Genomic DNA, 18,108 nt, shown 5'->3' with positions numbered 1-18,108 from the left:
TATAGATGAGCAGTTTCTGAATTCAAAAAATTTCGCTGGTTCCTCCCACCAGCTGCGCGAGATGGAGGCCGAGCTTGAGGAGGAGAGGAAGCAGCGAGGCCAGGCGGTCAACCAGAAGAAGAAGCTGGAGATGGACATCAAGGACCTGGAGAGCCAGGTGGAGGCTGCTAACAAGACCAAAGAAGACAGCGTCCGACAGCTTCGCAAGCTGCAGGTATTTGCTCACAAGACTTGGTATTAAGGACCCGGTAGCTTGGGATTCACGTGTGGTGACACGACATTTGCTCCTGCAATAGTTGCTCCAGTCTTTCTTATTTTCTCTAGGGAACTTAGGGTCAGGGTTAGGGTTGTAATAGGGTTTAAGGCTTAGTTTGATGTTAGGATTAGGGTTTGGGTTAGGGTTATGTGTGTGGGTAGGTTTGACTTAGCCTGCCAAGATTTCATGGGAGCAATGGTCACAGGAGCAAATGTCACGGAACCTCGTGGATGGCCCAGTTCATTTGTTGCCAATAGAGGTACACTGTACATTTAAAAACCATGCATAGAACCGGTCAGCCAAAGTGTGCATTGAAGCAAATGCTATATAGCATATTCATGAATTTTGCGTATAATGCTTGTCTAGAGTTGTCCCCATAATAGGAAATATTCACAGTGCGAGGGTGAAAGTCTGAGAAAGTTATCACCCCCATTAACTATTTTTTTTTTTTTTTTTTTGGGGGGGGGGGGGGGTTTCCCAAATAAGAAAAAGGGAAAGTGAGAAAATAAATTATGATTTACTGTCGGTTGCAGTGAAACCACGGATAATGCTGCTTAAGTACTAGATTGTACACTAACAAAATATGCTTTCCTTTTTGTTTATCTGCATTGCTTGTATTGGAAATAATTTATGGGATACAAGTTCTGTCTGCCTAACATTGCACATCTATTATGTCTGATGATGTGACTAACAATCTCAAGTTATTGAAAGTTGAGGGGGTCCCATAGGGGACATATATGAGGGTTCACAAGAAAACAAGCGATGAGGACTCTAGTTCTCCATACTACCATAAAAGTGAAAGTTTACTTTTGCGTGACCTGAAACTAGTAATAAATTAAAAACACATGATTTTTGCTTGTATTTGTTATACTATGTCATATTTTGATTCCGTGGAAAAAACAAAAAACAAGCATGATTCGAGTTGCTAGGCTAAGCATGAAAAATTCAATTTTTATATGATACCCAGATGAATTTCTTTTCAATGACTTGCAAGTTCCTTAAGAAATGGTAGGAGGAGTTGATGTTGTTTCCTCTCCACGTGACTTCTAATACTCTCATCATGCCTTCCATCCAACTCGCCTCCCCTCCCCTCCCCTCCCCAGGCCCAGCTGAAAGAATCGCAGGCGGACAGCGAGGACGCCCGCCACGCCAGGGATGAGATGTTCCAGTCGGCCAAGGACAACGAGCGCAAGCTGAAGGCCATGGAGACAGAACTCATGACCTTGCAGGAGGTGAGGATGGGTGTTGCAGAACACCCCAAGAACAATCCTCATGGTGGACCCTTTATGGTTATCTGTTTGGGGTTAAATGGATTAAAGGAGACCTCCGGATGATTTTCAGATTTTTACGTTTGAACAACTATAAATTAGATATACTCAGGACAGAGTTTCAGAATTTGTGATAATTGGGATGAAGAATAAGAATATTTTCAAAATTTAGAACAAATTGCAATGAACAAGGATGATGACATGGCAGAGTCACCATAAGAATGCAGGAGTTGGGGCTCAAAGAAGCAGAACAAAAGAAGAAGGCATGCATAGATTAGACACAGGTGAACTCGCAAGCAAGCAGTATTGTAATGGAATTACACTGCTACATTTCTGAAATATGTGAACCTCCTATGTCATCATCCTTGTTCAGTGTAATTTGTTTAAGGTTTTTCACAGTATTGTTTCTCTGCACAAGAACCACAATAAATTTCACAAATCTATACATGGAGTTGTTGATTTATGTACTACATGATGTGAAATGGTGAAAATCGTCTGGAATGTCCCTTTAACTTTCTGTCTTTCATTTTGCCATGTTGTAAGAGGTGCTTGGCGTGAGTAACAGTAAAGCTGATATTCTGTGTTGTTATATTTTTGTCAGTGAAATGAGTATCAAACTTGTAGACGTAAAGTGATGTGCTAACAGTTGCAAGACAATATGAAATCCTCAACTTTTCTCTCTCACGTAAGCATGAACAAACCATACACACAAGGTGGATTCCCAAGAGCCCTGTTAAACAAGTATTAGTTCTAGTTATCAAACTCAAAAATAAACAATTCTAAGTTTATGTACAGGGAAGTGCTGACTGGTAGTTTGATCTTAGAGTTTATGTGTGCAGTAGTAAAGGGAAGACATAAAAATTGTGTAGTAGACAGTAGTTGATATGAGAATGAAAGGACATTTTAAGTTGGGGAATTAATTCTTTAGTTTTTACATGTTACCCAAGAGAGGAGTAATTGATTGTGGGTATGGAAAAAAAAACAAAGCCTGGGGTATTTAACCCGTGTTTTCACAACTGTACTCTAGGAACTGGCCATGGCAGAACGCGCCCGCAAGCACGCAGAGTCCGAACGCGACGAGCTGGCAGAGGAGATGAACAGCAACTCATCAAAGGGCTCCGCCATGGTGGACGAGAAGAGGAGACTGGAGCTTAAGCTCTCCCAGCTGGAGGAGGAGCTGGAGGACGAGCAGACTATGGTGGAGACCCTCATGGAGAAGGAGAGGAAACTCACCGCCCAGGTCAGGAGGATGACGATTTGTCGTGGTGATGATGAGGGTGATGAGGGTGATTTGTTGCGGTGATGATGAGGAGGAAGAGGATGGCGTGGATGGTGACTTGTAGTGGGGGTGATGTTCAATGATGAGGATGCCGATTTTTGGTGGTGGTGGTGGTGGTGATGATGAGGAGGAAGAGAATGTTGATTTGCAGTGGTGATGATGAGGAGGAATTGGAAGAGGGGGATGTCTGATGATTTGAGATGGTGATGATGAGGAGGAAGAGACTGAGGAGGTTGTCGGATGATAATTTGTAGTGGTGGTGATGATGATGATGATTACGATGTCAATGATGTGTGGAGGTGGTGATGAGGAGAAAGAGGAGGAGTATGTCAGTTTGTGGTTGTGATGATGAGGAGAAGGAGGATATCAAGGATGATTTGTTGTGGTGATAATGAAGAGGAAGAGGCAGATGTCGGATGATAATTTGTAGTGGAGGTGATGATGGGGAGGAGGATGTCAATGATATGTGGTGGTGTACTTGGCACTTTGTAGAATAATCCTCCAAAATACTTCTTGTCGGGGTTTTTACTGGAGGTTTGGTGACGTTGATGTGTTGTGGTAACAATGAGAAAGAGGAGAATAAGGGTGTTGATGATGATGATTTGTGGCGTCAATGATGAGGAGGAAAAGGAGGATACTGATGAGAGTTGTGGTGATGATGATGAGGAAGAGGAGGAAGAGGTCGAATGATGATATCTGGTGAAGATGAGTAAGAGAAGGAGAATGTCGTTCATGAAGATGATAGTGATGATGAGCTTGATGATGATAGTAATGATATTGGTGATAATTAATGGAGCACTTGATGGAAAAGGAGAGAGTCACAAGGATGTTAGTGGTGGTAGTAATGATGATGCTGATTATGAAGATAGTAGTAGTAAGGTCTTATTTATTGCTGATTATGAAGATGGAAGTAAAAGTGAAGATGACGTGTTGCACAAGAATCTGATGAAAACGAAGAGGAAGCTTGCTGTCCAGGCCAGGAGGATTGTGGTGGTTGGAATGATGGTGGGAATGACGATGGTGGTATTGGTGGTTATGGTGTTGATGAAGAAAATGACAAGCAGAAGAATGAAAGGAAAGAGAAGTAACAAATTATGATTATAAATAAATGAAAAGATGATGGTTAGAATGATGATTAGCATGATGATTATGACATTGATGATGCTAATGATGGAAATATCAAAGGTTCACATCATCTACAAGAACTTATCATTTGTTATTATCGTGTGCCTTAATCTTGACTTCACAGATGGAGCAGATGCAGGCTGAGCTGGCATCAGAAAGGTCTTCCAACCAACGCAACGAGAATGCCAAGAGCATTCTGGAGAGACAGGTAAGCCAACTGTTTTGGATGACATATCCTGGATAGAGGGCAGAGCAAATGAGACACATGAAATCTGTGAGATATGATATAAAATGGTAAAATGTAACCCCAGGCTGTACCTGAGGTAACCATCAGGAAATATATGTCAAATTTGAACTGTCATTTCATTCAGATGTCAGAAAAGTCATGAGACAGAAATTTTGGCAACGGTATGCGGGCTTGGATTTTTGTTAGGAGTGCAAAATGATGTGTGATCACTAATTATGATAACCCATATCAGGGTCAGTAGTTTGTAGTGACTATGGTCTCCATGGCAACAATCTGAGACAAACTGCATCATCTGCAGTTGCATGGAGTCCAGACATGGCTGCTGTCGTATGCGATTTTAGCCAGTGTGTGCATCCGGATTCATCGTCGCGAAATACATCAGTGTAATAGGTTATTTGGTGTTAAATCAGCTGTCTAATGGTGACAGATTTTGATATTCCGTCTGCGCGCCATACGCAGACCAAAGACCTGTGAAGATGCCATAATCCTTATACGCAGTTGCAAGTCCAGCTGATGTCGTGTACAGATTTTCAAGACTGTTGTCAGTCTGGGCAGTGTTTCACGAAACCTGTCAGTCGCTGGCAACTATTTTAAGCTTCCGAAATCCGTGCGTCTGATTGGCTGAGACCAACTTTGTTAGCGAAAATGACTGACAAAACACTTGATGATATGCAACCCCCTTCCATCTCCTCTCTGGTGGAGGTGACAGATATTACTTTTGACTCGCTGTGTCCCTTCCTCCACAGATCAAGGACCTCAAGGCCAAGATGCAGGAGCTGGAGTCGGCCAGCCGCAACAAGAGCAAAGCTACCATCCAGCAGCTTGAGAGCAAGATAGCCCAGCTGGAGGACTCCTTGGAGATAGAGCTCAAGTGAGCATCCCTCCCTCTTCCCCCACTTGTCAACCTTCTCCTCTCAAGATCTCTCCACTCCACTGCCTTTTCCTCCACTCTTTTTCACTGTCCCTCTTTCTTTCTCATCTCCTGGCATGTCACCCCACTCATCCCTTCCTCTATTCCTTTTTGCTACCTTCATCTGTCCCTTCCCTCCCTCACTCTTCCTTCCTTCCTTCCTTCCTCACCTTTTCCTCTTCCCTTCCTGTCCACTCCTGTCTGCTCCACTGCCTTTTCCCCCTGTTTTACACGATCCCTCATTCTTTCCCATCTCCTTTCATCTCACCCCCTTTCATCCCTTTTTCCTTTCTTTTCTCTACCTTCATATGTCCCTCCCTTCCCTTCCTTCCCATACTTTCCCTCCCTCTCCCTTCCTGTCTGCTCCTGTCCACTCCCCCTCCCCCTCCCCCTCCCCCTCCCTTGCCCCTTCCTCCCCCCATTTTTACTATCCCTCATGCTCTCTTATCATCTCTCATCTCAGCCCTCTTTCATCCCTCTGCTGTTCCCTTCTTCTCTTTTATCTGTCCCTTCTCTCCCTCCTCTCCACTCCAATGCCTTTTCCTCCACTCCTTTCTCTATCCTCCATTCTCTCCCATCTCCCCCTCATCTTTTCTCCTCTCATCCCTTCTGCTTTCCTCTCCTCTTTATCTGTCCACCCCTTCCTCTCCCTCCCTTCCTTCCCTTCCCCTCCCTTCGTTCCCCTTCCTTCCCCTCCCTTTCACCTTTGCCTTCTTTAATTCTCTCCTCCCATCTCCTCTCTTCTCCTTAACTTCCCTCTTTGCTTTTCCCCTCATCTCTCCCCATCCCTGCACCATTTTCTGATTTCTCTTTTATGCTTCTCTCCTCTTCTTCTTTTCTCTGCTTTCCTTCCTTCCTTCCTTACCCCTTCCTTCTGCCTCCGCCCTTTTCACCTTTCTTATTTCGTTCTTCCTTCTCCCTCCTGCTCCACCATTTACAAAATCCCTTCCTTTAAATTCCCTCCTATGCACACTCCTTGTTACACACTTTGACCTTTAGATTTACTGTCAAAGATTAAAAGATCAGAAGTCAATTTTCCAGTGCAATGTTTCCCATTCTCGGCAACAGTCCATATACTTTTGCAAATATAATTTCATATATTGTTGATCCAATGTTGCTTTTGTAATGCATGTGCCTCTTGTAGTGCATTTCTATTGAACAGACTGGTTTGCTAATATATTCAAATTTTTGCATGCCTTTCTGACAATGGTTCTTCTTGACAACCCGAAAGCTTGCCCTGAAGTTTACCCACGTAGCAACGACTGATGTTTGCAAACTGGATTCCAAGCATTCAAAAGTGTTTTTGAGGTACAGGTTAATAATGGAATAGCTCGTTACTACGTCAGAATGAAACAAACATCCATAAATGTGCATATGTCAGTAAACCAGTCTGTTCAATAGAAATGCACTGTAAGAGACTGCCCCCCCACCCATTGAAATAAATGCATCACCATTCACCCCCTCATCCCTCCCCCTACCCTTTGTCTTCATCCAGGGAGCGTAATGCTGCAGCCAAGATGGCCAAGAGGGCTGACCGTAAGAACCGTGAGATGGCCAACGCTATTGAGGACGAGCGCCGTCATGCTGAGCAGTACAAGGAACAGGTGGGTGGTCATCCTTGACCATTCAAACGGGTCTCTGACCAATGGTCCTCTCCTTTGCTGGTTTAAACAATTGACCAGGGGTCTGTTTCATAAAGCTGTTCGTAAAGTTACGAACGACGTAAGAATGACTGGCGATCAGTTCTAATGTGCTATACTTATCAGAATTTCCGTAATTCAGCACAAGAACTGATCACCAGTCGTTCGTAAGTCATTCGTAACTTTACGAACAGCTTTATGAAACACCCCCTAGGGCCCTGTTTTATGAAGAGTTATAATTTATTATATAGTTGATTTCTATCATAAGTCTATGGCAGCCTGTGTGGTAAGGAAATACTTAATCGATTATATCTTTTGATAAAACAGGGCCCAGAGGCGACTGCATCCAACCAGATAGAAGAGAGGGGCAAGGCTTGTCCCGCCTTTTGGTGTAGTGTCATCTGTGAAATCTCTCTCAGCAAACTCAAGCCAGTCTTTATTCAAGTTTTAGTTTATCTACCTGACAAAAACACAACAGCTTGTATGTTTGTGATGTCTGATGGAGGCTGAGATCTGTATTAAAAGTCGATTTGCAGAGCATAACTTGATATTTTTATATGCAAATGTCAAAATGGAAAGAAAAAGCCAATATTCTCAGAGAATAATATGAAATTGCTTGACAATAATTGCCCTCATATCAAATAAGCTGTAATGGAATATACATGTGCAAAAATGAAAAGCTGGTTAACGTGTGTGAATATATATCTGTCCAATACAGTCGCGCAAGCCAAAAACGTATTGCTCACAATTTCCAATGTCTAGACAGAAGTATGAACCGATGGGGAAAGTGAATAGCAAGTTTTAATGAAGGAAACTGGGCATACTACAGTGTATGTTCATGTCCTTGATGCCCTTTGCTGATGTTATTTGACAATTAGGTACAATATGCCTCCTTGGCCGGAGTTCACAAAAGTAGTTTGAATGTAGCCCATGGATTATTCAAATTTCGTCTATGTAAATGTGTGTGACAAATAATGTATGCCAACAGACATCTAATAATGAACACAGGCTGATACACGCATGTAAAAGGAATGCCTATTTTGTACTCGTTTTTAGTCCATGGACAAAATTTCAACCATGGATTTGATCTAAACTACTTTCCTTTGTTAGTTTGGGACCGTATATGAGTTTGGGTTTATTTGTTCGTTGTGTGAATGTACGTGCCAGGTCGACAAAGCCAACTCCCGCGTGAAGACCCTGAAGCGGCAGCTGGACGAGAGCGAGGAGGAGTGCTCGCGGGCCAACGCCGCCAAGCGCCGCATCCAGCGCGAGCTGGACGAGCAGACGGAGGCAAACGAGGCCCTACAGAGGGAGCTGAACCAGCTCCGCAGCAAGCTCCGGTAAGCTTCTTACCTCTCCTTCACCTCCCATTACCCTTTTTGTGTGTAGACTCAGCAAAATATATTGATAATAGCATTGCTTTGTGATTGTTGTTGTGTTTGTTGTCTTTCTCTTTTTCTTTCAAATTGTTTTTATTGATACTTTATCTATCTACAATGTGTATGCATTTATGCCAGGAAGGGTTAGCTTTCTGCAAAGAAGCGCAAAACATGCTACATGCCACAGGAGTTAGTCGATGCAGGAATTTAGCCATGCATTATGGCGAAGGCATACCATATGGCGACATTTCTAGTTAGTTTTGTTTTGTCTTTGATTTTTTTTTAAATTGGAAAGAATTGTACAGAGTTCAGAATAAGTTGTCCAATTCAGCATACCAAATTCATGCATTTGGGTTTGCTAACAGTCAGCTTGTTGGATAGATCAGATTTTATTAAGTTTATTGCTTTCAAAAGAAAAATATATTTGTTTGCTTGATATTTGCTTTCTGTGAGATAAGCTACTAGTGTTAAACTGCATTTTCTGCTTATTTAGGCCCAATCAATTAAGTAATGTTGTTTTATTTGTTCTGCAATTTTTAATAGCTTCATTCATGCCGATCATAATGCATGTAAAAAAAAAGAAGAACTTTTGCAATTGAAATTCTTTTGTACAGTGAAAAAGAAAAAGAAAAAACAACTGCAAGGGAAAACATCATTCTGTACATGGAGATATGGGCTAAAAGGTGCTTAGTATGGGAATATTGAGAGGCGTTTCACATTTTGCGAGGAGTTGCTAGTAGTTTTGAGAGAATTTCATTGAATTAGGGGTGACACAGATTTCAGGCAGTGCAGAGGAAGGGTTTTAGTAATATGTGGAATGTACAAACACAGGGTTACAATGTCAATTGCATGTCTTAGTTTGGATTGCTGTGTTACTCACGGGTATGTCTGTAGATTAGAGGTTAACTCAACAACATAATAACGTGCGTATCCGCGTCACCTTTCCATTGTATGCGGTTGAGCCCCGGGAAGAAGTTTTCAATAACCATTTACTGAGGTGTTTTGCAACATTTGCCATTTGATTTGCAGTCCCCCTACCTTTCCCTGTAGTGTAGGAAGATTCTGTTTTTGTTTTTTTCTCCCTGCACCAGTAATATACTGCACATCTACATTTCATTCATTTCTTCCCTGTTGTGTGGTTTTTATCTCCCCTTTTTTATCCATTCTCCACGAAGGCCGTTGATCGGATGTCTGTAATGCTCTCTTCATGTATTGAAATTAACAATGTCTTAACAGTTTTTACGATTTTTGTTATACCCCCATTCCACAGAGATTTTTTCTCTTTTTCTTTTTTTGCTTCCGGCCACCAACCAAAGTGTATCGGATTACAGTCTGATGAATCCGATTTGTGTTGTAATAGACTATCTGGTCAGTGTTGGATGTGTTGGGCATGATCTGACGAGGCAAGATCATCCAATGAGGATCACATGCAACATGTCTGGCATTGACCTGATTGTTGACTAACACAAGTCAGATTCATCAGACTGCGATCCGCTACACTTTGATTGGTGGCTGGAAGCAGAAAACTTTGCTTCCAGTGAGTTACCAATGAGAAAAAATCTCTGTGAATGGGTGTGTTAGTGTCGCGTCTTCGAGCAGTAACAACAAAATTTCCTGATTAAGAAAAAGGAGGTATCTCCGGTAGGAGATACAGAGCAGATATGAAGTGAATCAGTGTCGCAAACTTTGAAATATTAAACATTGGCTAGTCCCTATCATGGATTTGTGTGTTGTATTAGCAATAGCACAAGAATACTTCGTAAAGATGAACGAGGTTACGATGAACTTGAGTTGATGCAAGTTGCACAGGAAGGTTTTATCAGGATGCCGTTTGATAAAATGTAAACCGAAATGTGTGGGGAAAAGAAAAAGAATGAATTGATGAAACTGAGAGAAGACAAAAGTTGATATCAATTTTTTTGTTTTGTTTCATGAGGATCAACAACTCCAGATTTGTTCTAGATACAAAGTTCTTCTGTATCAAAAGTCTCTCCCCCCCCCCCCCCCCCCCCCCCCCCAGAAAAGAAAGAAAGTGATCTCTACTGATCTTCTGTTTTTCATTTGTGAGACTATAAAATAAGGCTTTTTATGCCAGGTATGATGCTGGTTGAGTTTAAAAAAAAGAGGAGTAGATAATTGAAATAAAATGGCAAGACAAAACATGATACCACCCCCTCCCCCCCAAAAAAAGAAAATAATAAATAAATAAATAAACCAATAACAACCAGTAATTTGAATAGTAATATATCTGGTAAATCTTGCAGCCAAGAGTAGATGTTAGACCCTAGATATTTCTCTAGACCCCAACTTTTTTTTTTTTAATAAGGAGAGTGAACTGAGTACAGCACTGTCGCTATATTTCTAGGCATGTCAACGTAATAATTGGATGAGTGCAGAACTCTCCTCCAGTAAAATGTGAAAAGTTTCGTTAATGATGTTTGCCAAAAATAAGTTTTTGTTCCCATTCGTATCATAATGAAAATGAATAAGTGAAATGAAATTAAGTGAGATGTCATGTATTCGAATTCACATGAGCAGACATCAGGCCGTGAAAACATAATACGAAACGAAATCAAACAAACCACAGAAAACAAAAAGAGAGAGATATGTATATATGTGTATGGTCTTTGCGGATATTAAACCGGATTCCTTGAAAATTTTCCAGGCATAGATGAGTAGAAGAGCCGAAGCAGCTCTGTAATGAATTGGCCTTCCTTACGTGAGTGCCCAATCCTCATTCATATATATTTTTTATTCATTAGTCTCTTTTTCACTCTTTGCTACTTCTCTCTCTCACTTTTCTCTTTCCTCACTCTCTTGTGATCTGAAATCGTGCTCTCTCGTGAATCTCCTTCTCACTTTTCTCACCATGCGAGTGTACTATTTTTGTCCCCCCATTTCTGTGTCCTATTCGTGTTGCACACCAAAGACCATAAAGACATAAACTCGCTGAGCTGTGTCACAGTGCGTGTTGGTAAGCACACCGCAGTACAATTTTTTTCTACCTACTCTCAAACGATCAACTCCTAATACCGAAAAGAAAAGAAAAAAAAAAACAGAGGAGAAGAATTCAACCGCTATCTACTCAAATCCCGCTCACACTGGGCTGCACTCACCTGCCTTGTTTAACCCTTATTTTGATTTTGATTTTGATTTTGATTTGTTTATTTTGTGTTTCTTTGGCTGCCTTTGCCAGCTGCCATTTATAATTTCAGTTTGACTTTCAGTTGGGCATGCAGTGTTTGGAATGCTGATATGAATTCATTTAATCGTAATCTATTTGTTTTTTTAGAAGCTGTACAGAGTCCATGTAGAATGTACTTATTGTTTCTATATATTTTCCATGAGCATATTGATTCAATGTTGTTGTTTTTTTCACACTGTGCCAGTTCACTGCATCATCCCACTGTAACGCTGTGGCTGCTTGAATGACAAAAGAAAAAGCGCCAACCTTCAAACAAGCAAAAAAATTGGCTTAAAATGTCTTGCACAAGTGCTGCTTTGCATCTGCTACTGTGAAGCCGAGAATTTGAATGGAGTGAAAGTGATAGAAATGCCGAAGGACAGAAATGATAGATGCATTGTGCAGAGAAAGAGTTATGTAGAGTAGAATGAAAGTTCTGTGAAAAGAGCAAAACGTCCAACAAATACGGATGTGATGACTCAAGTCTCCTCTCTGTTTCTAGTTTTAAGTAACTTTTTGCATCTGTCTGAATATTTTATGATTATATATGATGTATATATACTGTTATTTATATGAAAAAATGCATAGCTGTGTCTCTACAACCCAATACGTTTGGATTTAGCCTTTCGTGTTTAACAAGTGTTGTCTTTTAGCATACCAAAGTTCAGTGGTCATTTAGTGGTTAGCCAATATTTAGTCATTCCAGATGTTGTCACCATGGTAACAGACACAACACTCTTCATGTTTTGCTTTTTGGAAATTTCCCCCCAAAATCAGATATTCTCGCAATTGTTTGGAATGTAAATTTATCACCCATAGAGACTAGACCTAAATTCATATTATATATCAGTACCGATGTACAATTTGTTCAAACGCATTATGATCCTTTGACATAATTAACTTTATCTATCCATCTGTTTTGTTTGCTTTATTTTTTACCATTTCAAGATCTTCATTCTACATACATATAGCGATACTCAATAGATTAAAACACTACATAGCAGTCACCATAAACATTATTCGATTGCATTCACCACCAGTCTCACATTCTTCTGTTTCATTGTGCCAAATGTGCTATTCTTTGCTTCAGTCACAAAGAACAATTTCCATTCTGTTTTTTATCCGCTCACATGAAGTGTTCACAATGCGAGCCAGAATCTTGTCCAATATTCACATGCCAGTAGGAATGCATGAAAGACTTGACTCGTTTAAAGTGTGGCAGTGGTTAGATGCAAGTCTCTGTGATACATGTAAACATCGTTAATAGCAGTAAGGCATTGTGTTTCTATGACAATAATATACATTATATGTGTTTGCCCCTCCCCCTCTTTCATTTTACATACAGAGTACATAGGAACCTCATTATAACGAGGTGCTCAAAATCACTGAAATTGTCTACTTGTATTGGGTATCTCATTATATCAGGGGTGAAAATAAAGAATTTCAAAGGAATAGGACCTGCAAAATCCCCTCGTTATTTCAGGTATCTTGCTGTAGCCGACCTCGTTATAATGAGGTTCCATTTTATAGGTATGCAATGTGCATTAGAGTTGATGTCAACTATGGTTGTATCAGACAAATGGGAGAAAATTTCAGTATACTGTGTTTGCCTTGAAAAACAGAAAAAAAAAAACAACAATTTTCTTCCTGTCAATCCCATTGAGCATTCCTTGTAGATTGAATATAATGAACTTGTAGTGACTTTACAGAATCAACTTTGGCTGTCTTGTTTCAGGGTTGTTGTTTTTTTAAATATCATACAAGATGTTTATCTGATAGGACACTTAAAGGGAAGCACTAATGTAATGCATTTTGCCGAGGCAATCTAGCATAAGTTTTCATTCGCAACAACGGAGCAGGAGTCGGTGGGCTGCATTGCATTTGATTCTCTTAAGATTACTAGGAGATTCTTGTATTTTCTGCATCTGTATTTCAATGCTCTCTCAAGCACCTGAGAAAAAAAAGAGAGAAAAATGCAGCATAACTGAGGTGGAAATGTTGACTAATGGGCGGTATCTCTGTCACAGCAAATAGCTTTCCCTTGAACTTCAACAATTCTTCTGTAGTACTGAATCAATCGCGTTGTTATGAGATTGGAGTAGTCGCCTCATTGATTAACACTGTTGTTTATGAGACCACTGGCTGGTCAGTGTGAATGACATGCAGCAATTAATGTCAGACTAACTCCATTAAGAACGAGGGTTTGAAATTATGATACACATATGATAGACATTGAAGATGAACAGAGTAATATATCTGCAGTTTTGGGCTTCCTTTTTTTTTAGTGTATGTAATGATTTGAACTGTGACTAAAAACAGTTGGGAAAAAAAAAGATAAAACCAAGTTTGGACACAAGCTTGATGTAATGACTTTTGCCAGTGATCATTAGAAACTCACAATATAAACATTTTCAAAACTTGGATGTCTTGCACTCTCTCTATGCCCTGACACTGATTGATATGAAATGCTTCCATGCAGCATTTGTATGGAGATATTCCTTTATTACGTGGAAGTCACCGTGACCTGAAATTGAAAAGAAGAAAATTGCAATATTGATGAAAATTAGACGTGTGCAGTCTTGCTCTATTCCTCATGGCATTTTGAACTCAAAATATTTAATTTCATCAATATTTCTCTTATTGAAACACCACATTCTCCGCAAAAACACCTGCAAGTCAATTATGTAATGGAGGACATTATATTGTTTCTCTGTACACATCTCAGGTTTGCACCCATTAGTCATACAGCCCTCGAGTCATACAGCCCATGAGCCTGACACTAGGCCAAAAGGCCCATGAGTCAGACACTCGGCAAACAAGGCCCACGAGTTTGACACTAATAAAGGAAAAAGGCCCGCGAGACCGACACATTAAGTCCTGTGATATAATGTCCGCCTTGTGGGCCTTTTTTGCATAGTGTGGAACTTGTGGGCCTTGTTTGCCTACTGTCGGACTTATGGACCTTGTTTGCTTAGGGTCGAGCTCATGGGCTGTGTGGTTCCTTGACTCTTTTTAATGTCAAACTCGTGGGCCGTGTAACTCTTGGGTGTCAGTCCTGTGGGATGACCCTGCAATAAAGGGAATGGCGGCAGGAGGAGTTCATATCACCATGTGCAAAGCACCAAATTTTTCTGAATGCAACTGTTACGAATGCCAGGGCCCTGTTTTGTAAAGATGGAAACTATTTCGAGCCAAACAATGAACCCAAAGCTAGGACAGATTCAGATCATATCTAGTTTTAACATGTACATAGACATTCAAGATCTTTTGTAGAATGTGGCAAGGAGGGTACAAGATGAAATATAGCTTAGTGAAACTGCTCCTAACTTCTCTGAGGACTGATTGATTCCAAAATTGTCCCTAAGACCAGTTGAATTGAACTTGGGATTGATTTTAGAGTTTAATGAAATGACCCCTCCCCCCTCTGAGGAGCTCTCTCGAGTCAGGAGGAGAAGTTAAAGGGAAAGATCCCCCTCCCACCTCTCCACGTAGAGATGCTCTTTAAAATGTGCTGCTGCCATATCAGGCATCAGCTGTCAAAAGGGAAACACTTTCTAGGGAGAGTGCAGACAGAATGAGGCGCTTGTCACTGCAATCTTTTAATTTCACGAGCTGCATGTCTTGATCTAATACTAATAGCAGACTTTTCTGCATACAGTATTTCTTTGGGAGAGACCATTGCGCTGCCCAACTCTACGTAAAATTGTTGTTACAGGGAAATGGTCTGGAGAAAGAAGACCTGTTTCAATGCATAGATGTATTCCACAAAACTAGCAAGTGGCATTTTGAATTCATCCAATGCTCATGATATACCGTATGTATGTGAACACATTATATTTGCATATGCACGTACACGTTGTACATACACGTACATGTTGTTAGCACTATATTAATTTCATTTATTTATCCCCGTATTTGTAAAATTCTTAGTTTTTGATGGTAAGTCTGTACTTGTTGGTATCTCCCGCTCACTGCCCTCCATCCGTTCCTCCCCCTCATCCCAGGTCTGGCGGTGGATCGTCCCGTCTCCTGGGCTCCCGGTCGGCACGCTCCAGGCAATCACAGCTAGACAGCAGCTCGGCCAACGACAACATCGACGGCACGGGATCCGACGAAGTCCCAGAGTAGCTTCCATCGTCTCTTCTTCTCTCTCCCTCTTTCTCTCTCTCTCTCTCTCCCTCTCTTTCTCTCACTCTCCAGTCTTTTTTTGTATTTCCAAAGCTAACCTTTACATTAACTGTAATTATATATATTTCTTTCTAACAGTTAGTTAGCAACTTGTAATCATATGAAATGGAATTTACTACACTGTGGTTCTTTGTATAAAATGTTGTTGGAAAAAAACTGAAAAAAAAGAAGGAAAAGACTTATACCAAGGGAATAACAAATTTTCCCTTTCTCAGATATTTTTTTTGTAACATTCTTTCCATTGATTCCTCGTCTGACAGGTATATGAGTATATATGAATTGTAATTTGGTTGATGTGTCTACACTAACGTAAGAGCTTATATTAATGGTATCCAATCAAAAACTGCTGGTAAATTGAATAGATGAGAGTTGTAAGTTATGTAATGGCAGTCATTTGAGGACTAGAGGTAATTATGATTACAATTTTAGACCATCTAATGATTTTATGATCTTTCTTTTTTCTGGAAAAGGAAACGTGAGTACAATTGTTCCTTGTATATGTGGTTTTTCATGGTTGAAAGATGCAGATTTTTTTTTTTTTTTTTTTCGTGGAAATGAAATAAATTTTGAAAATGTACACCCAAGGGGAACCATATGTTGTTGAAGAAGTTTACCCATTATGTGTCCGTTGGTAAGTGTTTGTGCTAGCTCTGACCGTATCAATACCAACCTTCCCTTTCCGAGGCATGCTGTGCGTTGTGTCTCATTGCATGAAGAGGTAAACCTCATGGCGGAAAAACATCCCTTTTCAGAGTGCAGAAAGGGAATAATAAGACAATTAATCGCTCTCTGAAAATGAAAAATAACAGAGGTAAAAAGTTGGGTTTGTTTTTTGTTTTCCTTTTCCTAATGGATTGCTGTCAGAGCTGTCAATATGGCTACTTTGCAAATAAGATTGGAAAGGGTACAACTGGTCACCAAATAGGGTAGAACAGCTGGGAATATGTAATGCAAACTTCCCCACCCTCTGACCCTTCCCACACCTAACCAGAATTTCATGAAAGCAAAGAACTGAGGGATCAAAATCCTTGCGTGAGAAGATGTCTTACAGACGTCAAAAGCAGCTACAAACGTTTTTCTGTTTTTCTGTTCCGAATTTGACGAGGTAGACGGCTGCCTCCTTCTCCTTAAAGAGATCAGTGAGCTCCCAAAGAGGGGGTCGTAATCAGGGAGAATCTACGAAAGATGTACTGCCAGCAAGTGACATGTTTTTGAACTCACTTTGATAAACCAAGGAATTCAGTGATATGCCTTATATTGTCTATAGTTCAGTTTAGCAGCGTGTCTTACCATGTGCATATTGATAGGATTTTTCTGTTGTTCCTTTGGTTTTTTTTTGGAATAAGAATTATTTTGTTGGTACATGTAGTATTGCTACACATGTATGTGTATAGAAGCATGAAGAGCGTATACATGTAGGAATTATGTGAGTTGTACTCCTATTTGTGTAAGCAAAGCTACTGCGGTTGCAACGTTTTCTGCTGAAAATCACCGTGTGAATGTGAGCCTATATATTTCGTGAGCAGGGCAGCAAAAGATAGATGCAGCGTTTGCTGTGGCATATTCATACAATTTTTGTTTCACCAAAGTAGTATCATGAGGATCTATGGAGTCACACAAATATTCAGAAAACCAAATATAATAAATGAAACTATGAAAGGGGAAAACAAATGGCAATTTTTGAATACCGAGTTGATACGGATGTTATCTCATGTAATCACTAACGTATAGTTGTGCTGTTGTGTATGAAATACAAAGAACTGTGGTTATACGCAGTCATGTAAGTGTTTGACTATTAGACCCACTTCCCCCTGCGGATGAGAAACATGAAATGTGTGATAGTGAGAATGACGTCGCTGTCACAGTATTGTAGTATCATAATCTCGGCTTGTACAAATTCCAGGCAGAGTAGTTTATCATGTTTTAGTGGATATATATATCACATTAGTGAGATAGATAACGTCTCCTTTTATTTTAAGCTACAAAGCTAATGCTCGTATGTATTAATGTTTGCTTGCTTTTCTTTTTTATCTTTTTTTTCTCAAAGCAATTAATCTGTTGTTGGAGTACTACTGATTTCTGATGGTTAAATGGCAAGGGAAATTATTATCATTTATGTATTTTCTTTTTTTGTGTGTGTGGTGGGAGGTTGGTAGGTGTGAACTGAATTGCAAATCCAGTGTAAATAATCGCCAGGAGGTTTCTGAGTGTGTCTAGCCCTGGATAGGAAGTACACAATGGTATCCATTGGAAGTACGAACACAGCAGCAAGTGTGAACACGCCAGCAATACAGCCATTCCTTCTGTGTGTGTGTGTGTGTTGCTGGGCCCCTCTGTGCTTTAGCTCTGGTTGGCGAGATTTCGTCCTCGGTCCGCGCCCGCCCTGAGATGGGATTCGTGGCAGTGTGACGCCTCGTGTTTGTGTTTTCTTCTTTACCTGTGTTCGCTTCATTCCACGTGAATACGAGACGAACGTGCACCTGTGCGTGTCACGGTCATGACGGATGAAAAAGAACGAAAGAAAGGAAAAAAAAAAAAGAAAAACCAAAAAGAAATTTGTAAAAGAGACATGACTTCACAAGCATTCCTGATGGAAAGGGGGGAGGGGAAATCAGTGTGGATGTTGAAGTGA

At 40.5% G+C, this 18,108-nt stretch overlaps 1 protein-coding gene across 1 annotated transcript in view; it reads left to right on the top strand.

Annotated features, from left to right (window-relative positions):
- LOC139736158 (uncharacterized) overlaps nucleotides 1–15,983 on the top strand; it is a 140,405-nt gene extending 124,422 nt beyond the window's left edge. Inside the window, exons 34-41 of the mRNA XM_071646889.1 lie at nucleotides 53–214; nucleotides 1,360–1,488; nucleotides 2,552–2,764; nucleotides 4,053–4,136; nucleotides 4,922–5,046; nucleotides 6,581–6,689; nucleotides 7,893–8,065; nucleotides 15,293–15,983. Coding sequence (XP_071502990.1) covers nucleotides 53–214; nucleotides 1,360–1,488; nucleotides 2,552–2,764; nucleotides 4,053–4,136; nucleotides 4,922–5,046; nucleotides 6,581–6,689; nucleotides 7,893–8,065; nucleotides 15,293–15,416 — 1,119 coding nt within the window. The 3' untranslated portion in view covers nucleotides 15,417–15,983. The remainder of the gene's footprint in view (nucleotides 1–52; nucleotides 215–1,359; nucleotides 1,489–2,551; nucleotides 2,765–4,052; nucleotides 4,137–4,921; nucleotides 5,047–6,580; nucleotides 6,690–7,892; nucleotides 8,066–15,292) is intronic.
- The last annotated feature ends 2,125 nt before the right edge of the window (nucleotides 15,984–18,108 follow it).

The sequence above is a fragment of the Diadema antillarum genome, unplaced genomic scaffold (genome assembly GCF_040938485.1).
Source record: "Diadema antillarum isolate AM-2024a unplaced genomic scaffold, OU_Dant_1.0 seq00000627_RagTag, whole genome shotgun sequence".
NCBI lineage: Eukaryota > Metazoa > Echinodermata > Echinoidea > Diadematoida > Diadematidae > Diadema > Diadema antillarum.
This window is presented reverse-complemented; position numbering and strand designations above follow the sequence as displayed.